We start from the raw sequence: 24617 nt of genomic DNA on the forward strand, positions 1-24617 counted from the left end.
TCTCACTTGATCATGCCGTTCTCCATGCCAGTCACCATCTTGGCAAAGGCTTGTTCCAGTGGCTTCTCTGAACCCTTCTGGTTGACCTAGAAGAAGAACACCATCTTATATCCATCTCTCTAATGCTTCCCTCTCACAATGCTGTGATGTTTTAGCCATTGTGAGGCTTAAGTAGAGGGGCCTACCAGGTTCAGAATGGTCTGCTTTCCATAGATGAGGACCTGGGAGTCAAAATGCCTCTGGAAGCCGTCCATCTAGGAAGCAGTTGAGAGAAAAAACATTTAATTTTTTTAATTTTATTTAATTTAACTAGGCAATTGGTGATTTGGTAAACGAAAGATCCACAGAGTGGGTTTACCTGACCTTCGACCTGTTGTACTGACAATGGAATAGAAAGATGGAAACAGACAGAAGATGTAAAAGCCCTTACGTGATTGGTGTTCTTGCTGATCAGTGGCTTGGGCTTGTATTTCAGGTTGGGCCTCTGAGACCAGAAGAAGGGCATGGAGCCTCGTGTCTATGGAGGGAAACGGACATTTTCAGAAAAAAATAAAAAAAGTAAATAAAAAGGCTTGCGCCTAATCAATAACTACTACTACTCTGTCCCCCACCCTGTTCACCACCACCCACCATGTCGCCCACCACCCTGTCGCCCACCATGTCGCCCACCACCCTGTCGCCCACCATGTCGCCCACCACCCTGTCCACCACCATGGTCTCCTACTTTTCAAACTCACCTGTACGAATGAAGCCTGCCCTCCATTGTACAGGACTATTTGCTCCGTCTCCACAAAGTTAGCAGCGTGACCCTCAGAATCGATACCTGAGGAAGAACAAATAATGATAATGAGAGAATGACTACGCATGTCCACCGGGCCATTAATGATTCAACATGCCAGTAATACTGCGCAGTACAGTACTAGGCCAGCATCCCAAATGGCACCCTATTCCCTATATAGTTCACTACTTAGGGAATAGGGTGCCTATATAGTTCACTACATAGGGAGCCTATATAGTTCACTACATAGGGAATAGGGTGCCTATATAGTTCACTACATAGGGAATAGGGTGCCTATATAGTTCACTACATAGGGAATAGGGTGCCTATATAGTTCACTACATAGGGAATAGGGTGCCTATATAGTTCACTACTTAGGGAATAGGGTGCCTATATAGTTCACTACATAGGGAATAGGGTGCCTATATAGTTCACTACATAGGGAATAGGGTGCCTATATAGTTCACTACATAGGGAATAGGGTGCCTATATAGTTCACTACATAGGGAATAGGGTGCCTATATAGTTCACTACATAGGGAATAGGGTGCCTATATAGTTCACTACATAGGGAATAGGGTGCCTATATAGTTCACTACTTAGGGAATAGGGTGCCTATATAGTTCACTACTTAGGGAATAGGGTGCCTATATAGTTCACTACATAGGGAATAGGGTGCCTATATAGTTCACTACTTAGGGAATAGGGTGCCTATATAGTTCACTACATAGGGAATAGGGTGCCTATATAGTTCACTACATAGGGAATAGGGTGCCTATATAGTTCACTACATAGGGAATAGGGTGCCTATATAGTTCACTACATAGGGAATAGGGTGCCTATATAGTTCACTACATAGGGAATAGGGTGCCTATATAGTTCACTACATAGGGAATAGGGTGCCTATATAGTTCACTACTTAGGGAATAGGGTGCCTATATAGTTCACTACTTAGGGAATAGGGTGCCTATATAGTTCACTACATAGGGAATAGGGTGCCTATATAGTTCACTACTTAGGGAATAGGGTGCCTATATAGTTCACTACATAGGGAATAGGGTGCCTATATAGTTCACTACATAGGGCGCCTATATAGTTCACTACATAGGGCATAGGGTGCCTATATAGTTCACTACATAGGGCATAGGGTGCCTATATAGTTCACTACATAGGGCATAGGGTGCCAATATAGTTCACTACATAGGGAATAGGGTGCCATTTGAGACGCAGTCCTGTGTTTTACCTCTGACATAGTATCTGACCCCAGCCCTGAAGCAGCTCCTCCTGGATATGAGGATCCATTCAAAGATCTTCCCGTTGATACGGCACGGCTTCATCACGGCGACTGGGTCGGGGACGTCAAGGACCTCACATAATACACCGCTACAGCACCGGGCCAAGTTGTACCTAAGACCGTGTCCCAAATGGCACCCTAGTCCCTATTTTAGAGCACTACTTTAGACTAGGACACATACGACTCTGGTCAAAAAGTAGCGCACTATATAAAGGACAGGTTGCTATTTGAGACGTACACTAAGTGGAGGATGTTGTTGGAGCTGTACTCTGAGTAGAGGACGTTATGATTTCTCTCCTGGTAATGACTTTCTAAAGTGTCCCTGAGGGAATCATTTCAGTTGCATCGAGTTGAAATTGGTTGTTGAGAACACTCAGAGACCCATTCAAACTCTATGTAGTGATGTGGGCCCACTGATTATTACTACACTCAGAGACCCATTCAAACTCTATGTAGTGATGTGGGCCCACTGATTATTACTACACTCAGAGACCCATTCAAACTCTATGTAGTGATGTGGGCCCACTGATTATTACTACACTCAGAGACCCATTCAAACTCTATGTAGTGATGTGGGCCCACTGATTATTACTACACTCAGAGACCCACTCAAACTCTATGTAGTGATGTGGGCCCACTGATTATTACTACACTCAGAGACCCATTCAAACTCTATGTAGTGATGTGGGCCCACTGATTATTACTACACTCAGAGACCCACTCAAACTCTATGTAGTGATGTGGGCCCACTGATTATTACTACACTCAGAGACCCATTCAAACTCTATGTAGTGATGTGGGCCCACTGATTATTACTACACTCAGAGACCCATTCAAACTCTATGTAGTGATGTGGGCCCACTGATTATTACTACACTCAGAGACCCATTCAAACTCTATGTAGTGATGTGGGCCCACTGATTATTACTACACTCAGAGACCCATTCAAACTCTATGTAGTGATGTGGGCCCACTGATTATTACTACACTCAGAGACCCATTCAAACTCTATGTAGTGATGTGGGCCCACTGATTATTACTACACTCAGAGACCCATTCAAACTCTATGTAGTGATGTGGGCCCACTGATTATTACTACACTCAGAGACCCATTCAAACTCTATGTAGTGATGTGGGCCCACTGATTATTACTACACTCAGAGACCCATTCAAACTCTATGTAGTGATGTGGGCCCACTGATTATTACTACACTCAGAGACCCATTCAAACTCTATGTAGTGATGTGGGCCCACTGATTATTACTACACTCAGATCAGTGTGAGCGAAGCAAGACCATGAAAAGGATACATCCATGGATAACAGGGATCGCAAACTTGTGGAGCTGAAAAGGAATAAAAGTATTACCTTTAAACTGGATACATTAGAACAACAAAGAAAGAAAGAAAAAGATAGAACGAATACTGTGGTCATCTATAGCTACGGTTCAAACATAGTTCATTTCTGAAGGGTAAGGTTCATGTTATATTGTCCATATTCTAATACACTTACCTCCGGTACATTAGAATAAGAAACAAAGAACGAAGACTGTGGACATGTGTAATGTGTTGTAAGGCAAAGGGGTGGGTGGGTGGGGGGGGGGGGTTGTGATGTCATCTTCATATCACTCACCTCTGGCTGTGCAAGGAACTCTCTCAGAAGGCTTCCATTCCACACAAACCTCTGATCTGCCTAGAAACAGGAGAACCAACCAATAAATCAAACTCTCATTGTCTATAGTGCCTTCGGAAGGCATTCACAACCCTTCTGTTGTGTTACAAAGTGGGATTAAAATGTGTAATGTACGGAACATAAAACACTAATATATATCGATTAGGTAAGTATTCAACCGCATGAGTCAATACATGTTAGAATCACCTTTGGCATCGATTACAGCTGTGAGTCATTCTGGGTGAGTCTCTAAGAGCTTTTCAAACCTGGATTGAGCAACATTTGCCCATTATTAAAAAAAAAAAGCTCTGTCAAATTGATTGTTGGTCATTGCTAGACAGCCATTTCCAAGTCTGCCATAGATATTCAAGTTGATTACAGTCAAAACTGTAACTAGGCCACTCAAGAACATTCAATGTAGTCTTGGTAAGGAATTCGTATATATAATTTGGCCTTGCGTTTTAGGTTAGTGTCCTGCAGGAAGGTGAAATTGTCTCCCAGTGTCTGATGGAAAGCAGACAACCAGGGTATCATCTCGGATTTTGCCTGTGCTTAGTTCTATTCCATTCCTTTTATCCTAAAAAAAAACCTCTAGTCCTTGCCGATGACAAGCATACCCATAACATGATGCAGCCACCACCATGCTTGACAATATGAAGACTGGTACTCAGTGATGTGTTGGATTTACCCCAAACATAATTTTTTGTATTCAGGACATACAATTAATTAGCCACATATTCTGCTGTATTACTTTAGTGCCTTATTGCAAACAGGGTGCATGTTTTGGAATATTTCTTATTTTGAGCAGGCTTCTTTCTTTCATTGTAAATAAGAATTAGTTCTTAAGACTTCCCTAAATAAATAAATACACATTTATTTTAAAAATTATTTAAAATCAACCTGCAGTAAATAATCTCCATCAGTTTGTACAGTCCCTGTTCCCTGTACAGAACACTACTTTGGACCAGGGCCAATAGGGTGAGAGTATGGACACAGCACTACTTTGGACCAGGGCCAATGAAATGACAGTATGGACAGAAATGGAACAGGCGTTACTATGTCACACGCTCCTCTCACCATTAAAACCAGTCAGACAAGGTTTCAGTATAGGAGACAGTGAAGATATACTGTACACCATGGTACAACACACATTCAGCACTACAGAGTAACACCCCAGCTGAGACAGTGGGTGAAACACCCCAGCTGTTTGTGTATGTTTGTTTACATGAGTAAATGCATCTGTGACGTGCGTGCGTGTTTACGAGGGCAAGGTGACTAGTGTGGTTTACATGAATGGCAGGAGCCCAAACACCACAGTGACACTCCTCCAATATAGATGAGGGATATCATCAACATCATCATCTAATGGGATGATACTCTCTGAGCTGAGTCTTTATGGTTGACTAGCTCGGTGCGCAATAGGAGAAAACTCTGGTCCTGTCCAAAAACAACTGTTATGCTCCTAAAATACTCACTTCAAGAATCGGTTAGTTATAAGCAATATGGTGGTAGCTCCACCTTGCCCTCTGATAGAGGTAGACAGTTTGCCATACGGCTCAGATCCAATCTTTCCAGGTCTACACAAGAGCCTAGAGGGTTAGGTAGAGTCTAGGATTGGTCTTTATTACAGAGAACAATAGTCATTTCTCACCCTCTCTCCCCTCCCCTATTACCACACCCCCTCTCTCCTACCCTCTTCCACACCCACTCTCTCCTACCCTCTTCCACACCCACTCTCTCCTACCCTCTTCCACACCCTCTCTCCTACCCTCTTCCACACCCCCTCTCTCCTACCCTCTTCCACACCCCCTCTCTCCTACCCTCTTCCACACCCCCTCTCTCCTACCCTCTTCCACACCCCCTCTCTCCTATCCTCTTCCACACCCCCTCTCTCCTACCCTCTTCCACACCCCCTCTCCCCCCCACCAACTTCCACACCCCCTCTCCCCCCCACCAACTTCCACACCTCCTCTCTCCTATCCTCTTCCACACCCCCTCTCCTATCCTCTTCCACACCCTCTCCTATCCTCTTCCACACCCCCTCTCTCCTATCCTCTTCCACACCCCCTCTCTGCTACCCTCTTCCACCCCCTCTCCCCCCCACCAACTTCCACACCCCCTCTCCCCCCACCAACTTCCACACCCCCTCTCCCCCCACCAACTTCCACACCCCCTCTCTCCTATCCTCTTCCACACCCCCTCTCCTATCCTCTTCCACACCCTCTCCTATCCTCTTCCACACCCCCTCTCTCCTATCCTCTTCCACACCCCCTCTCTGCTACCCTCTTCCACCCCCTCTCCCCCCCACCAACTTCCACACCCCCTCTCCCCCCCACCAACTTCCACACCCCCTCTCTCCTACCCTCTTCCAAACCCCCTCTCTCCTATCCTCTTCCACACCCCCTCTCTCCTACCCTCTTCCACACCCCCTCTCCCCCCACCAACTCACCAACTTCCACACCCCCTCTCTCCTACCCTCTTCCACACCCCCTCTCTCCTACCCTCTTCCACACCCCCTCTCCCCCCCACCAACTTCCACACCCCCGCTCTCCTATCCTCTTCCACACCCCCTCTCTGCTACCCTCTTCCACACCCCCTCTCCCCCCCACCAACTTCCACACCCCCTCTCCCCCCCACCAACTTCCACACCCCCTCTCCCCACCACCAACTTCCACACCCCCTCTCCCCCCCACCAACTTCCACACCCCCTCTCTCCTACCCTCTTCCACACCCCCTCTCTCCTACCCTCTTCCACACCCCCCCTCTCCTATCCTCTTCCACACCCCCCCTCTCCTACCCTCTTCCAAACCCCCCCTCTCCTACCCTCTTCCAAACCCCCCCTCTCCTACCCTCTTCCAAACCCCCCCTCTCCTACCCTCTTCCAAACCCCCCCTCTCCTACCCTCTTCCAAACCCCCCCTCTCCTATCCTCTTCCAAACCCCCCCTCTCCTATCCTCTTCCAAACCCCCCCTCTCCTATCCTCTTCCAAACCCCCCCTCTCCTATCCTCTTCCAAACCCCCCCTCTCACCCTCTCCAGCAGGCTCATCTCCTGGAAGTCGTGGCTGACATTGGCCAGTCTCTGGAGGGTGTGGGTCAGGTCATAGTCAGTGCAGAAGTAGAATCCATCTGTTGTCAGCACGTTGTTAATCATGGACAGGAATGTCTTGTTGTCTTGCGTCTGGAGAGAGGGAGGGGAGAAAATGGATTTTAGCTGGCTGGGCACCAATCATGACAGTGCAGTTTTGTAGTAGGAGTTGTGTATGAAATGTGAGAGGCTGTTAAAGCCAGGGACTTTTCATATGAAATTTAACAGTAAATCTTACTAGGTGACCAATAAACATTTATTTTTATTTAACCGGGTAAGCCAGTTAAGAACAAACTCTTATTTACAATGACGGCCAAACTCAAACGACGCTGGGCCAATTGCGCACCGCCCAATAGGACTCCCAAATCATGGCCGGTTGCGATACAGCCTGGAATCGAACCAGGGTCTATAGTGACGCCTCCAGCACTGAGATGCAGTGCCTTGGACCGCTGCGCCACTCAGGAGCCCAAAATGAAATACATCTGAATCAGATTGACAGCAACAGATGTTCTGAAGTAGTATTACAGCTTCAACTGACTCCAGTGGTTTCAAAAACAGATGAAATCATCTCTTACATATTACAATAGCCCTCTGAGTCAATGTGTTTCATTCTAAACCTTGTCCACTTCACCTCCCTCCCAGAGTTTACTGCACAGAGGTCAAGGTGCACAACCTCCAATGATCTCATGTCCCAAATGGCAGCATCCCCTTATGATGCATTTTGAGAAAGCGAGATGCATGCAGGGCAGAATTAGGCCAATATCCACTAATAATAAAAACTCAAAAAAGAGCAATTAAGTTTTGGAAACATCTAAAATACAGTGACCCCCTCTCATATCATTACCAAGCCCTGCAATGCCAAGAGCTGAGCAAAGAAAATAATCCCCTTATCCAGCTGGTCCTGGGGCTGAGTTCACAAACCTGTTATACTAACACACTGAAGCCTCAGGACCAGAACATCCAATCAAATCAGGATAAACCAAATTACAACACAGTCAAAATAAAACTACATGGCTTATTGGGAAACACAAGCACAAACACAAAGCAAAATGTAGTGCTATCTGGCCCTAAATCGACAGTACACAGTGGCTAAATATTTGACCATGGTTACTGATCAAAACCTTAGAAAAACCTTGACAAAGTACAGGCTCAGTGAGCACAGCCTTGCCATTGAGAAGGGTAGACACAGGAAAACCTGGCTCCCTGTAGAGGAAAGGCTGTGCAACCACTGCACAACAGCAGAACCTGAGACCGAGCTGCATTTCCTGACAAAATGTCAAAAATATAAAACAATTAGAGAATATCATCTCCCCAAATTTGAAACCCTTATTCAAGGTTTCAAAGACCTCTCTAATGAGTAGGCTACCCGTCCTGTCGAGGGAGAACGCAGAGAGCTGTGGGTTGGCAGCGCACTACATTGCTGCCTGCCATAAAATGAGGGACAGTGTCTGACAGACCAATCAACCTGCACATGTCCTCTACTGTATGCTTATTGTTATTGTTCAATGTATGGTTATTTTGACCCTTGGTTATTGTTGTTACTGTTGTCCCATTGACAATTTTGATTCTTATTATTTTCATATTGTAAATATCCAACGTAAGCTTTGGCAATATGTACATTGATGCGTCATGCCAATAAAGCAAATTGAATGAGCGCGAGAAAGCGAGAGCGAGAAAAGCTACATTTCAAACACTTAAAGACACACCCTCGTCCACTTACCCTCGCCTTATGCCCTTGGGGGAATCTCCGTTTGAAACGTAAGCCCCTCAAGCCCTCCTTTTTGATCGAGTTTGCTAGTGTACAATTATGTTCACTCCGAGGCCTGAAACTACCCATAATTCAATTCGCAATGATTATACATCCACTAAGTCAGCCGGAACGTAAAACCTCAACATGGAGAAATAAGTTAGAAATGTTGCTACTATGTAAAAAAGTAAATATATGTTATTGTTTGGTTATCTTTTGGAAATTGTAGAAATAAACCATTGTCCTTCAGAAGTTCCAGCTAGGCAGGCTAACGTTATCTAGCTAATGAATTTGCTAGCTATCAAACAGTAGGCATATATTAATAATTATATAGTTAACATAAGTAGACATGCACTCATAATTGACTAACGCATGTAAAGCCACCACAAGCTACTGGTGGATGAAAACACAATAATCGCAGGATGAACGAGTGACGAATTTTCGGGCAAGGGTGGTCCACGTAAAAAAATAAAAATAATAATAATAATCACTCCTTCCTCCCTTACCCTGCAAGTGTATACTTGTCAAACGTCATCAGAAGTGTCCACTTAATTTGAGGGCTGCGGGGATAGGGTGTGTCTTTTAAGTGTTTGGAATAAAGCCAGAGAGAGACAGACATGAATGACTCTACGGTTATGTCCACAATTTCTCTTTTCTCCTGAAGTGTGCACTTCTCAATGTGTCTTTCTGCTCGTCTCTTTCTCAACAGTATTGGAGGTTAAGGTTCAAGGTTCCTCCCCTCTTTTTTCAGTATTTGCACTGTCTCTCTGCACATTCACACGGCCCTACACACTCACAAACTCCATTTTCTCACTCACACATAATATGCAGATACATTTATACTGACTATCTTATATCCTGTTGCCGAGACAACTTACCCCTATACGTACAGTGCATTCGGGAAAGCGTTCAAACCCTTTGACCTTTTCCACATTTTGTTACGTTACAGCCCTATTCTAAAATGGATTCAAATAAATGTTTTCCTCAATCTACACACAATACCCCATAATGACAAAGCGAAGAAAGGTTTCAAAATGTTCACAAAATGTATTCAAACTTAAAAACAGAAATACCTTACATAAGTATTCAAGTGCATCCTGTTTCCATTGATCATCCTTGAAATGTTTCTACAACTTGGTTGGAGTCCACCTGTGGTAAATTCAATTGATTGGACATGATTTGGAAAGGCACACACCTGTCTATAAGGTCACACAGTTGACAGTGCATGTCAGAGCAAAAACCAAGCCATGAGGTCAAAGGAATTGTCTCTAGAGCTCCGAGACAGGATTGTGTCAAGGCACAGATCTGGGGAAGGGTACCAACACATTTATGTTGCATTTTTAGGTACCCAAGAACAGTGGCCGCCATCATTCTTAAATGGAAGAAGTTTGGAACCACCAAGACTCTTCCTAGAGCTGGCCGCCCAGCCAAACTGAGCAATCGGGGGAGAAGGGCCTTGGTCAGAGAGGTGACCAAGAACCTGATGGTCAATCAGGTGGGATGGGAGAACCTTCCAGAAGGACAACCATCTCACTCCATCAATCAGGCCTTTATGGTAGAGTGGCCAGACGGAAGCCACTCCTCAGTAAAAGGCACGACAGCCCGCTTGGAGTTTGCCAAAAGGCACATAAAGGACTCAGACCATGAGAAACAAGATTCTCTGGTCTGATGTAACCAAGATTCAACTCCTTGGCCTGAATTCCAAGCATCACGTCTGGAGGAAACCTGGCACTATCCCTACGGTGAAGCATGGTGGTGGCAGCATCATGTTGTGGGGATGTTTTTCAGCAGCAGGGACTGGGAGACAAGTCAGGATCGAGAGAAAGATGAACAGAGCAATGTACAGAGAGATCCTTGATGAAAACCTGCTCCAGAGTGCTCAGGACCTCAGACTGGGCGAAGGTTCACCTTACAACAGGACAACGACCCTAAGCACACAGCCAAGACAATGCAGTGTCTGAATGTCCTTGAGTGGCCCAGCCAGAGGCCGGAGTTGAACCCAATTGATCATCTCTGGAGAGACCTGAAAATAGCTGTGCAGTGACACTCCCCATCCAACTTGACAGAGCTTGAGAGAATCTGCAGAGAAGAATGGGAGAAACTCCCCAAATACAGGTGTGCCAAGCTTCTAGTGTCATACCCAAGAAGACTCGATGCTGTAATTGCTGTCAAAGGTGTCTCAAAAAAGTACTGAGTAAAGGGTCTGAAAGTAAATGTCATATTTCTGTTTGTTTTTTTTATAAATAAAAATGTTGCTTTGTCATTATGGGCTATTGTGTGTACATTGAGGGGGGAAAAAACAATTGAAATCATTTTAGAATAAGGCTGTAATGTAAAATGTGGAAAAAGTCAAGGGGTCTCAATACTTTTCCGGAAGCACTGCATCTACCTCCATCACTCCAGTATCCCTGTTCCCTTCCCCCTATACAGATCTACCTCCATCACTCCAGTATCCCTGTTCCCTTCCCCCTATACAGATCTACCTCCATCACTCCAGTATCCCTGTTCCCTTCCCCCTATACAGATCTACCTCCATCACTCCAGTATCCCTGTTCCCTTCCCCCTATACAGATCTACCTCCATCACTCCAGTATCCCTGTTCCCTTCCCCCTATACATATCTACCTCCATCACTCCAGTATCCCTGTCCCCTTCCCCCTATACAGATCTACCTCCATCACTCCTGTTCCCTTCCCCCTATACATATCTACCTCCATCACTCCTGTTCCCTTCCCCCTATACAGATCTACCTCCATCATGCCTGTTCCCTTCCCCCTATACATATCTACCTCCATCACTCCAGTATCCCTGTCCCCTTCCCCCTATACATATCTACCTCCATCACTCCTGTCCCCTTCCCCCTATACAGATCTACCTCCATCACTCCTGTTCCCTTCCCCCTATACATATCTACCTCCATCACTCCAGTATCCCTGTTCCCTTCCCCCTATACAGATCTACCTCCATCACGCCTGTTCCCTTCCCCCTATACAGATCTACCTCCATCATGCCTGTTCCCTTCCCCCTATACAGATCTACCTCCATCACTCCTGTTCCCTTCCCCCTATACAGATCTACCTCCATCACTCCAGTATCCCTGTTCCCTTCCCCCTATACAGATCTACCTCCATCACTCCAGTATCCCTGTTCCCTTCCCCCTATACAGATCTACCTCCATCACTCCTGTTCCCTTCCCCCTATACAGATCTACCTCCATCACTCCTGTTCCCTTCCCCCTATACAGATCTAACTCCATCACTCCAGTTTCCCTGCACATGTAAATATGGTATTGGAACTGACTTAAATATGTCCTATATATAGTATGCTTTCTTACTTTGTCGAGTTCATATTTCTTATTCCTCGTGTTATTTTTTTCTAGTAATACATTGTTATTAATTATTGCATTGTTGTGTTTTGAGTTTGCGATTAAGGCCTTTCACTGTACTTGTGACATTACACCTTAAAACTCATGTCTTCTCCAATGTGTTCTGAAGACGAGAGAGGATGCAAGGAATTAAAGGAAAAACAAATTAGATTGACCCTCTAACTCCTCACCCCCCCTCCCTACGAAGCTGCAGCTGCTTCCCTCCTCGCCCCCCCCTCCCTACGAAGCTGCAGCTGCTTCCCTCCTCACCCCCCCTCCCTACGAAGCTGCAGCTGCTTCCCTCCTCGCCCCCCCCCCCTCCCTACGAAGCTGCAGCTGTTTCCCTCCTCGCCCCCCCCTCCCTACGAAGCTGCAGCTGCTTCCCTCCTCACCCCCCCCCCCTACGAAGCTGCAGCTGCTTCCCTCCTCACCCCCCCCCCCCTACGAAGCTGCAGCTGCTTCCCTCCTCACCCCCCCCCCCCCCCCCCACGAAGCTGCAGCTGCTTCCCTCCTCGCCCCCCCCCTACGAAGCTGCAGCTGCTTCCCTCCTCGCCCCCCCCCTACGAAGCTGCAGCTGCTTCCCTGCATTATGTCAGCACTTTATTTCCCTGTTTTTGCCAATGAATGTAGTCCCTCTCTCTCTGGATGACTGACGGCCAAATACATTCAATTCAAGCCTCGTGTCCCAAACGGTTCCCTATTCCCTTGGTAGTGCACTACCTTTGGGATGGTCACTGTATAGGAAATAGGGAGCCATTTGAAATGATACATGGTTTCTAACACCAAGTGAATTTACACTGAACCGCCGACACCCACTGAACCACGAACAGTATTAAACACTTGAAGCATTTAGACCCCAAAAATGTCACTGCTAATTCTAATAAGAAAATGTCTTTCTTTTTACGTATCAAGTAAAAGGTGTGACAACTTCCGTTTTCCACAATAAAAAGGCAATTCACTGTGACCTTTAGTCAGCCGTGCTGTTAGCCAGCGTTGTTCTGACTGTGGAACAGCTCTAAACTCCCTGGGCTCAGTTACAATGACTTGGGGCTGAGTCCCAAATGGCACCCTATTCCATTTATAGTGCACTACTTTTGCACATTTCCCAGTTACAGTAAAGCACTTAGTATCAAACATTGACTAGAGGATTTGTTTTTAAATCATTTTAACAAATTGGTATATTTCCAGTTTAGCCAGGCTGTCTGAACATGATCAGACTGAACATGATCAGACTGAACGCATGAAGGAATTGAATTCAAATTGGAATTTTTGGAATTGTTGGGGATAATATCGAATTGGGAATTGAATTCTTGGAATTTACCTAACATTGGATTTGACACTACTGTCTGTTATCTGTACCATAGTTACTGTAACTAGGTCCTCTAGTTCAACACTACTGTCTGTTAGCTGTACCATAGTTACTGTAACTAGGTCCTCTAGTTCAACACTACTGTCTGTTAGCTGTACCATAGTTACAGTAACTAGGTCCTCTAGTTCAACACTACTGTCTGTTAGCTGTACCATAGTTACTGTAACTAGGTCCTCTAGTTCAACACTACTGTCTGTTAGCTGTACCATAGTTACTGTAACTAGGTCCTTTAGTTCAACACTACTGTCTGTTAGCTGTACCATAGCTACTGTAACTAGGTCCTCTAGTTCAACACTACTGTCTGTTAGCTGTACCATAGTTACTGTAACTAGGTCCTTTAGTTCAACACTACTGTCTGTTAGCTGTACCATAGCTACTGTAACTAGGTCCTCTAGTTCAACACTACTGTCTGTTAGCTGTACCATAGTTACTGTAACTAGGTCCTTTAGTTCAACACTACTGTCTGTTAGCTGTACCATAGTTACTGTAACTAGGTCCTCTAGTTCAACACTACTGTCTGTTAGCTGTACCATAGCTACTGTAACTAGGTCCTCTAGTTCAACACTACTGTCTGTTAGCTGTACCATAGTTACTGTAACTAGGTCCTTTAGTTCAACACTACTGTCTGTTAGCTGTACCATAGTTACTGTAACTAGGTCCTCTAGTTCAACACTACTGTCTGTTAGCTGTACCATAGTTACTGTAACTAGGTCCTCTAGTTCAACACTACTGTCTGTTAGCTGTACCATAGTTACAGGTCCTCTAGGTCCTCTAGTTCAACACTACTGTCTGTTAGCTGTACCATAGTTACTGTAACTAGGTCCTCTAGTTCAACACTACTGTCTGTTAGCTGTACCATAGTTACAGGTCCTCTAGGTCCTCTAGTTCAACACTACTGTCTGTTAGCTGTACCATAGTTACTGTAACTAGGTCCTCTAGTTCAACACTACTGTCTGTTAGCTGTACCATAGTTACAGGTCCTCTAGGTCCTCTAGTTCAACACTACTGTCTGTTAGCTGTACCATAGTTACTGTAACTAGGTCCTCTAGTTCAACACTACTGTCTGTTAGCTGTACCATAGTTACTGTAACTAGGTCCTCTAGTTCAACACTACTGTCTGTTAGCTGTACCATAGTTACAGGTCCTCTAGGTCCTCTAGTTCAACACTACTGTCTGTTAGCTGTACCATAGTTACTGTAACTAGGTCCTCTAGTTCAACACTACTGTCTGTTAGCTGTACCATAGTTACAGGTCCTCTAGGTCCTCTAGTTCAACACTACTGTCTGTTAGCTGTACCATAGTTACTGTAACTAGGTCCTCTAGTTCAACACTACTGTCTGTTAGCTGTACCATAGTTACTGTAACTAGGTCCTCTAGTTCAACACTACTACCTGTTAGCTGTACCATAGTTACAGGTCCTCTAGGTCCTCTAGTTCAACACTACTGTCTGTTAGCTGTACCATAGTTACTGTAACTAGGTCCTCTAGTTCAACACTACTGTCTGTTAGCTGTACCATAGTTACAGGTCCTCTAGTTCAACACTACTGTCTGTTAGCTGTACCATAGTTACTGTAACTAGGTCCTCTAGTTCAACACTACTGCCTGTTAGCTGTACCATAGTTACAGTAACTAGGTCCTCTAGTTCAACACTACTGTCTGTTAGCTGTACCATAGTTACTGTAACTAGGTCCTCTAGTTCAACACTACTGTCTGTTATCTGTACCATAGTTACAGTAACTAGGTCCTCTAGTTCAACACTACTGTCTGTTAGCTGTACCATAGTTACAGGTCCTCTAGGTCCTCTAGTTCAACACTACTGTCTGTTAGCTGTACCATAGTTACTGTAACTAGGTCCTCTAGTTCAACACTACTGTCTGTTAGCTGTACCATAGTTACAGGTCCTCTAGGTCCTCTAGTTCAACACTACTGTCTGTTAGCTGTACCATAGCTACTGTAACCAGGAAGAGGTTGAACCAGAACCAGCAGACTGGGTTGAGTATTAGAATAGGGAGTGTAAAACTTCTAAGAATACCCCCCCAGTGGAGAACCCGTTGTTGGTCACATTCCCCACCAGGAACTGGGTCCAAACCCCACATCCACTCTTCCTACTGTTCTCTCATCACATTCCCCGCCAGGAACTGGGTCCAATCCCCACATCCACTCTTCCTACTGTTCTCTCATCACATTCCCCGCCAGGAACTGGGTCCAATCCCCACATCCACTCTTCCTACTGTTCTCTCATCACATTCCCCGCCAGGAACTGGGTCCAATCCCCACATCCACTCTTCCTACTGTTCTCGCATCACATTCCCCACCAGAGACTGGGTTTAATCCCCACATCCACTCTTCCTACTGTTCTCGCATCACATTCCCCGCCAGAGACTGGGTTTAATCCCCACATCCACTCTTCCTACTGTTCTCTCATTTGCCTGTTTAATCCCCACATCCACTCTTCCTACTGTTCTCTCATTTGCCTGTCTCCACCTCCATTTCCAACTGTAGTCTGTAGTGTAAAACATGTTTTTGTTTTTTTTATATCCTAAAAGTGTATGAGTGTGTTTGCTTGTCACCTGGTCCTCAGTGAGGTGAAGCACAGTCTTTTTGTAGGAAATGATGTCAAAATCCACTGCCTTCCACACAGCGTGGCCCAGGAGGCTGCCCACATTCCTCTTCTTGGTAATGACAATCAGGTACATCCCTGTGAAAAAGGGGAAACCACAGTGAACATGTCAGCACAACATATAAAACAGTAACGTGTGTTAGGTACAGGGGTATATCCTGAAAGACAAGATAGGAGAGATTATTTGGACATAACCCCTTTCTCCCCAAGTGTGCACTTGTTCAATTCCCTTCACTGATCTGAAAGTCACTCGGGCTCCACAACATATCTGTACTTTTGGCATTTGATGCTCCCTGACTGTCTAGCGTTCATGTCTGTGATTATTAGCGAGAGAGATAATAAAGTCAATAAACTGTATGAATGTAGGTTTGTTATCATTTATTCACAGTTTGTTTATTTTTTTACTCAAACCTCCCGCAGGCCGTATGTTTGACACCCCTGCTCTAGCCCGTGCATAAACCAATCCCAATGTTTTAAGATTTGCGGGAATCAGTGAACGATTCCACACTTCAGGAGAAAGGAGATATTGTTGGGACGCACCGAGTGGTAGGCCTACATCCTGTGACAAGGACCAGTCCAGTGTTGGGTCAGGCTGTGGACCTACCTGCCACCAAGCGGACGGTCCCCATGATGCCACAGATGGGCCTGGTGTTGGCTGACGGAGGAACATCTTTCTTCCCTAAAGAAACAAGATGGAGGACAAACACTATAATCACAATGGTTAACACACATCCAGCTCCTGTATTGACCACACACAGCCAGCTCCTGTACCGATCCACATGAGTAGGCCAGGCAAATTCTGTAAGTCTTCAGTTGTAAACCTAGATATTTTTTCTGCACTCCACAGAGTGGTGGGCAGAAACTTTGCCAGCATTTTATGCAGTTGTAGGTTTTAAAACCACATTAATTATTCACAACTTACACACTTCAGTTACTCCATCAGGAAGCTATAAAGCCTCTGGGAACCTACCTGAATTCATCCAATAACAAATGCTTGTTTATGTTTCCCGTTACAAAACGTTTCGCAACGGTGTACACGAAGTCTTACCAGTCAGGGTCATCTCATTGGACACCCTGTCGATGGCCAGGACTGCATCGGCCCCATCATCACAGGCCTCAATGTAGAACTTCTCTGGGCTAGTGTGCCTGTGGGGGGGGGGGGGTAGAAAAATAATGGAGAGGTTCAGGCATGTTGTGGAGTAGGGTCAAGTTTCCCTTAGATGCTGATCTTGGGTCACCACGGAGCATGTCACAGAGAACGTCCAGTGACATGAAAAGCAATCAGGGAACACAATGATACAGAAAGGCTTTCTGCCACTTGAGATGCAGCACATTACAGCGATGAGACAATAATCCTGAGGTTTATTACAGGCAGACAATAAAATGTAGATAATGACAACTGTGCCGTAGTGGACTTGAGCAATGCACTTAACCACCCACAACGTAAGATTACTGCACTGATAGGCTACGGTATAAAACACATGTTTTCCGTCAGCCCCTCTGGAGAGCTACTGGGCCTGCAGGCTTTTGATCTACAGTCAGTTTAGGTCCTGTTGAGCAGCTGATTTTTATTTTTATTTTTACAATGTGGTGTGTTCAAGCAGGGCAGGAGCAAAAGCCTGCATTCCCCCAGTATCTCTCCTGGACTCTCCAGGAGGAGGGTTGGCCCCCTTTCAACACAACAATTACCACCGAATAGTCTTTATGTCTTCAAAACATTAATTCACCTTACTCTATGAACCAGGGATTAAATGGGTAAGGTGGGCGAGTTAGCTAGCTTAGATGGTGATCTATTTGTAAGGTTAAAATAGTCCGTGTTCAAGTCAGGGATATATTGACAGCATAGGAGTTAGGCTACTTGTCAATTAGGCTATTCTAATTAGGCTATTCTAATTAGGCTATTTTGTTGTTGTTGTCAGAATTTCATGGCCAGTATAGAATAGAGGAGAATCCGAGCCAATTAGGAGCACTTGAGAGATGGTTTTACACCTGGAGTATTCATCATCAGTTTCTTCAACTGCACACCTGTATCAACTGTGTGTCGGCCAATCAAATCACATTTTATTGGTTGCATACACATTTAAAATCAGATGTTATTGAGGTCGTAGCGAAATGCGATTATGGCCTACACAAAGAGCGGGCGGAAAGGTATTTTAGGACATGAGATTAATACATGCTAATAACAGAATACTATAGTTAACTAGCGAGTTAGCCAATTCAATACATATTGTGTAGGTTGGATGGTTATCCAGTTAGTCTTGTAGGCTATATCAGTACTTTACCTGTTGCGCAAATGTCTCTTCTCTCTCTTTTGCGCTCTCCCCTCGCAATTCAATTGACATATGAACTTAAAATGACTTACATTGTCAAAGTATACATATAACACAAATGGTGGGACCAACAGCAATAATAATAATAATAATAATAATAGTAGTAGTGGACATGAGATTACCATTAACAGCAACAACAATATTAATGAGAATAATAATAATAATAATATAATAATAATAAGTAGTAGTGGACATGAGATTACCATTAACAGCAAAAACAATATTAATGAGAATAATAATACATTAAAGCAGTAGTAGTAGACCAGTCTCAACACGACAGAGAAGACACATGACCTGGTAGTAGACCAGTCTCAACACGACAGAGAAGACACATGACATGGTAGTAGACCAGTCTCAACCTGACAGAGAAGACACATGACCTGGTAGTAGACCAGTCTCAACCTGACAGAGAAGACACATGACCTGGTAGTAGACCAGTCTCAACCTGACAGAGAAGACACATGACATGGTAGTAGACCAGTCTCAACCTGACAGAGAAGACACATGACCTGGTAGTAGACCAGTCTCAACCTGACAGAGAAGACACATGACCTGGTAGTAGACCAGTCTCAACACGACAGAGAAGACACATGACATGGTAGTAGACCAGTCTCAACCTGACAGAGAAGACACATGACATAGTAGTAGACCAGTCTCAACCTGACAGAGAAGACACATGACCTGGTAGTAGACCAGTCTCAACACGACAGAGAAGACACATGACATGGTAGTAGACCAGTCTCAACCTGACAGAGAAGACACATGACCTGGTAGTAGACCAGTCTCAACCTGACAGAGAAGACACATGACATGGTAGTAGACCAGTCTCAACCTGACAGAGAAGACACATGACCTGGTAGTAGACCAGTCTCAACCTGACAGAGAAGACACATGACATGGTAGTAGACCAGTCTCAACACGACAGAGAAGACACATGACCTGGTAGTAGACCAGTCTCAACACGACAGAGAATACACATGACCTGGTAGTAGACCAGTCTCAACCTGACAGAGAAGACACATGACATGGTATGAAAGCCTCGCTCTCTTGCGCACTCTCTCTCCCCTGGCAGCTGCCCACACTATGACTTTTCCAGGACTTTTCATTGCTGACCAAAAATGAGCTTTAACAGGGCAAATAACTCACTAACAATGAATACCGTAGCAACAAAAATGCGCACACGCAGCTAGGCTCACTTTAAATCTCATCTTGTGACTGACTGCATGTTTAAAAGACCGCTTGTGCCTGTCAATGCAGGCCAACAATAATTACACTACAATGGGCTCTGCAGAGATTGGGAGGCAAGTGTGTAACACATCGCATCCTTAGAACACTGGTACAATTCTGATGGGAATAGCTTAATTGTTGTCCATTGGGACAATTTAGTCTATAATCTGCTTGTCCCGGCAATAATTTTGACTTGCCCCGGGCAAGTGGACAAGCGTTACTACGGAGCCCTAGAGTGCCACTTCTCTGGCCTAGCAGTTTCAGGTGAAGACAAAATGGCTGCCTGACTAAATCCTTATTGTTAGACGCCTATGGTCATCACAACATGTCAACACATTCTCATGCCACAGGAAAGTCAGGGGACAACAGGACATACTGCTGGCATAACAACAACTCCATATTGTGTGTTTTTCATTTGAATTACACCTACTGACTCTGGGTTGTTGTTCACCAACGTGTGACCCAAGAGGAGGCTACGCATGCAGAGGTGGCAGTGGGCTTTTTCATTGGTTAGGAGGTTCCTTCTGAAGTAAGGATTGGGCTGTAATAGGTGGGGAGCTCAAACTTCATCCCAATACACACACACATATATATATTTTAACCTTTATTTAACTAGGCAAAAACGTTAAGAACAAATTCTTATTTACAATGACGTCCTACACCGGCCAAACCCGGACGACGCTGGGCCAATTGTGCGGCACCCTATGGCCACCCTCCTTCCAGACTCACATTTAGCATCTCCAATCCAAAATTAAATCTAGAACGGCTTCCTACTTCGCAAAAAAAAAAAGCATCCTTCACTCATGCTGCCAAACATACCCTCGTAACTGACTATCCTACCGATCCTTGACTTCGGTGATGTCATTTACAAAATAGCCTCCAACACTCTACTCAGCAAATTGGATGTAGTCTATCACAGTGCCATCCATCTTGTCACCAAAGCCCCATATACTACCCACCACTGCGACCTGTATGCTCTCGCTGACTGGCCCTCGCTCATATTCGTCACCAAACCCACTGGCTCCAGGTCATCTATAAATCTTTGCTATGTAAAGCCCCACCTTAACGCAGCTCACTGGTCACCATAGCACGCGCTCCAGTAGGTATATTTCACTGGTCATCCCCAAAGCCAATTCCTCCTTTGGCCGCCTTTCCTTCCAGTTCTCTGCTGCCAATGACTGGAACAAACTGCAAAAATCACTGAAGCTGGAGACTCATATCTCCCTCACTAACTTTAAGCATCAGCTGTCAGAGCACCTGTACATAGCCCATCTCTAAATTGCCCACCCAACTTCCTCATCCCCATATTGTTATACATTTGTTCTGCTCCTTTGCACCCCAGTATCTCTACTTGCACATTCATCTTCTGCACATCAATCACTCCAGTGTTTAATTTCTAAATTGTAATTATTTCACCACTATGGCCTATTTATTGCCTTACCGCCCTAATCTTACTACATTTACACACACTGTATATAGATTTTTCTATTGTGTTATTGACTGTACGTTTGTTTACCCCATGTGTAACTGTGTGTTTGTGTCGCACTGCTTTGCTTTATCTTGGCCAGGTCGCAGTTGTAAATGAGAACTTGTTCTCAACTGGCCTACCTGGTTTTAAATAAGGGTGAAATATAAAATACAATTTAAAAAATGGATTAACGTAAATCCAGGCCACTCGAATTAGTATGATGTGTTACAATTAGTATGGTTACATAAGACAGAATGTTACTTAAGGTAAAACCCGAAAGGAGGGTGGTTGGTCAGGGTGGATTGGTAGGCGTATAACGCGAACATCAAGCAACACAAAGGTTGCGTGTTCAAATCTCATCCCGGACAACTTTAGTAACTTTGCAACTATTTACTTTTTAGCTACTTCGCAACTACTTAGGATGTTAGCTAACCCTTCAACCTAACTACCAACCTTGGCCAACAGCCCCGCCCCCCCCCTGCTACTCGCCCAAGCCTCCCCAGCTTCTCCTTTACCCAAATCCAGATAGCAGATGTTCTGAAAGAGCTGAAAAACCTGGACCCATACAAATCAGCTGGGCTTGACAATCTGGACCCCCCATTTCTGAAACTGTCCGCCGCCATTGTCGCACCCCCTATCACCAGCCTGTTCAACCTCTCCTTCGTATCATCTGAGATCCCCAAGGATTGGAAAGCTGCCGCGGTCATCCCCCTCTTCAAAGGGGGAGACACCCTGGACCCAAACTGTTACAGACCTATATCCATCCTGCCCTGCCTATCTAAGGTCTTCGAAAGCCAAGTCAACAAACAGATCACTGACCATCTCGAATCCCACCGTACCTTCTCCGCTGTGCAATCCGGTTTCCGAGCCGGTCATGGGTGCACCTCAGCCACGCTCAAGGTACTAAACGATATCATAACCGCCATCGATAAAAGACATTACTGTGCAGCCGTCTTCATCGACCTGGCCAAGGCTTTCGACTCTGTCAATCACCATATTCTTATCGGCAGACTCAGTAGCCTCGGTTTTTCTAATGACTGCCTTGCCTGGTTCACCAACTACTTTGCAGACAGAGTTCAGTGTGTCAAATCGGAGGGCATGTTGTCCGGTCCTCTGGCAGTCTCTATGGGGGTACCACAGGGTTCAATTCTCGGGCCGACTCTTTTCTCTGTAAAAATCAATGATGTTGCTCTTGCTGCGGGCGATTCCCTGATCCACCTCTACGCAGACGACACCATTCTATATACTTCCGGCCCTTCCTTGGACACTGTGCTATCTAACCTCCAAACGAGCTTCAATGCCATACAACACTCCTTCCGTGGCCTCCAACTGCTCTTAAACGCTAGTAAAACCAAATGCATGCTTTTCAACCGTTCGCTGCCTGCACCCGCACGCCCGACTAGCATCACCACCCTGGACGGTTCCGACCTAGAATATGTGGACATCTATAAGTACCTAGGTGTCTGGCTAGACTGCAAACTCTCCTTCCAGACTCATATCAAACATCTCCAATCCAAAATCAAATCAAGAATCGGCTTTCTATTCCGCAACAAAGCCTCCTTCACTCACGCCGCCAAACTTACCCTAGTAAAACTGACTATCCTACCGATCCTCGACTTCGGCGATGTCATCTACAAAATAGCTTCCAATACTCTACTCAGCAAACTGGATGCAGTTTATCACAGTGCCATTCGTTTTGTTACTAAAGCACCTTATACGACCCACCACTGCGACCTGTATGCCCTAGTCGGCTGGCCCTCGCTACATGTTCGTCGTCAGACCCACTGGCTCCAGGTCATCTACAAGGCTATGCTAGGTAAAGTGCCGCCTTATCTCAGTTCACTGGTCACGATGGCTACACCCACCCGCAACACGCGCTCCAGCAGGTGTATCTCACTGATCATCCCTAAAGCCAAAACCTCATTTGGACGCCTTTCCTTCCAGTTCTCTGCTGCCTGCGACTGGAACGAATTGCAAAAATCTCTGAAGTTGGAGACTTTTATCTCCCTCAACAACTTTAAAAATCTGCTATCCGAGCAGCTAACCGATCGCTGCAGCTGTACATAGTCCATCTGTAAACTACCCACCCAATTTACCTACCTCACCCCCCATACTGCTTTTATTTATTTACTTTTCTGCTCTTTTGCACACCAGTATCTCTTCTTGCACATGATCATCTGATGATTTATCACTCCAGTGTTAATCTGCTAAATTATAATTATTCGATTTATTGCCTACCTCATGCCTTTTGCACACATTGTATATAGATTCTCTTTTTTTTCTACCATGTTATTGACTTGTTTATTGTTTACTCCATGTGTAACTCTGTGTTGTCTGTTCACACTGCTATGCTTTATCTTGGCCAGGTCGCAGTTGCAAATGAGAACTTGTTCTCAACTAGCCTACCTGGTTAAATAAAGGTGAAATAAAATAAATAAATAAATAAAACCCAGCCAGCTGTTAGCAACAACAACTTGGAATTCGTAACGTAATTTGTCAGTTAGCTGACGCTCTTATTCAGAGCAACATAAATGAGCAATTAGGGCTAAGTGCCTTGCTCAAGGGCACATCAAAATATTTTTTCACCTAAGCGGCTCGGGATTTGAACCAGTGAACTTTTGGTTACTGGTCCAACGCTCTTAAGAGCTAGGCTTCCTGCCGCCCCTAACATATCATACACATTGTAATTCGTAACGTTCACAAATTAATATATACCATACAAAATGTAACATGATGTACCAAACTAAATGTAGCGTCTCGGATTTACGTACAGAATAATATGAAATGCTGTGAGAACAGGTTGGGGGCAGATATATATATATATATTTGACCTTTATTTATAATATTAATCCTGTGCCCACACTTCTAATTCTGAAAAAGTGAAAGCATACCTGTGATTAGGGTCGCCCTGATAGTGGTTGTAGGTTTTTAATACAGTACCCAAGAACAATCTGAGTTCATTTGACCATTGAAAACAGTGCTATTCGGAAAATACTGCAATGCGGGTTGGATTGAATTGAGCCCCTAATCTTAATTTTCAAGGTGATGATTGCACTTTTCTTCCCAACAGATTTACGCAATATATGCGAGTCCACATTTCAAAGATTTGTTTTGTGCCCAAACTTACACCGCAAATGGCAATAGATGTCAAGAACTTGGTGGCTTACCACTGTGAAACAACTGTCCTGAGCCAGACAGTTTACTTCTGGTAGTATGCTTTAGTAAGAAAGTGTTGGGATAAGGTATAACTACGTTTAACCACCCCCAAAAATGTATATTTATGAGTAACTCTCCCACCCACAACTTCTCACTTGAATGCATTTAACATTTGAAGGGTTTGTTGACTTAGCTAACATTCAGCCAGCTAAGTTAGCTAGCTAATGACAACCTGACTTTTGACAATCATGACAAGATCATGACAAATGTCCATTGTACATCTCTGCAGTTGAAAACGTCGACTTGATATTGCTTATACTTGATTGGTGTCTTTTAAATACATTTAAAAGTGAAGCACAATACTTACAAATTGAACCTCTCGTAGGCTATCGCCATCTTCACTTCTTAACGCGATCTGAGCTGCTTCTTCTTCTACTTCTTCTTCAGCTTCTTCTTCTTCTGCTTCATCTATGACATATGGCGGTCCGGAAACAAACGTTTAAGAAGCATG

The 24617-nt window shown here is 44.7% G+C and overlaps 1 protein-coding gene across 1 annotated transcript in view; it reads right to left on the reverse strand.

Moving 5' to 3' along the window:
• The window catches only part of LOC139555280 (phosphatidylinositol-3-phosphatase SAC1-A), a 37097-nt gene extending 12480 nt beyond the window's left edge, over nucleotides 1-24617 (reverse strand). Inside the window, exons 1-12 of the mRNA XM_071368960.1 lie at nucleotides 24474-24617; nucleotides 16974-17071; nucleotides 16530-16604; nucleotides 15876-16003; nucleotides 6770-6919; nucleotides 3702-3761; nucleotides 3381-3414; nucleotides 2021-2122; nucleotides 738-823; nucleotides 431-517; nucleotides 186-254; nucleotides 7-86 (exon numbers count right to left, since the gene is read on the reverse strand). Of these exons, the coding sequence (XP_071225061.1) occupies nucleotides 7-86; nucleotides 186-254; nucleotides 431-517; nucleotides 738-823; nucleotides 2021-2122; nucleotides 3381-3414; nucleotides 3702-3761; nucleotides 6770-6919; nucleotides 15876-16003; nucleotides 16530-16604; nucleotides 16974-17071; nucleotides 24474-24502 (998 nt within the window). The 5' untranslated portion in view covers nucleotides 24503-24617. The remainder of the gene's footprint in view (nucleotides 1-6; nucleotides 87-185; nucleotides 255-430; nucleotides 518-737; nucleotides 824-2020; nucleotides 2123-3380; nucleotides 3415-3701; nucleotides 3762-6769; nucleotides 6920-15875; nucleotides 16004-16529; nucleotides 16605-16973; nucleotides 17072-24473) is intronic.

This window comes from Salvelinus alpinus, chromosome 26, assembly GCF_045679555.1.
Source record: "Salvelinus alpinus chromosome 26, SLU_Salpinus.1, whole genome shotgun sequence".
Taxonomy (NCBI): domain Eukaryota; kingdom Metazoa; phylum Chordata; class Actinopteri; order Salmoniformes; family Salmonidae; genus Salvelinus; species Salvelinus alpinus.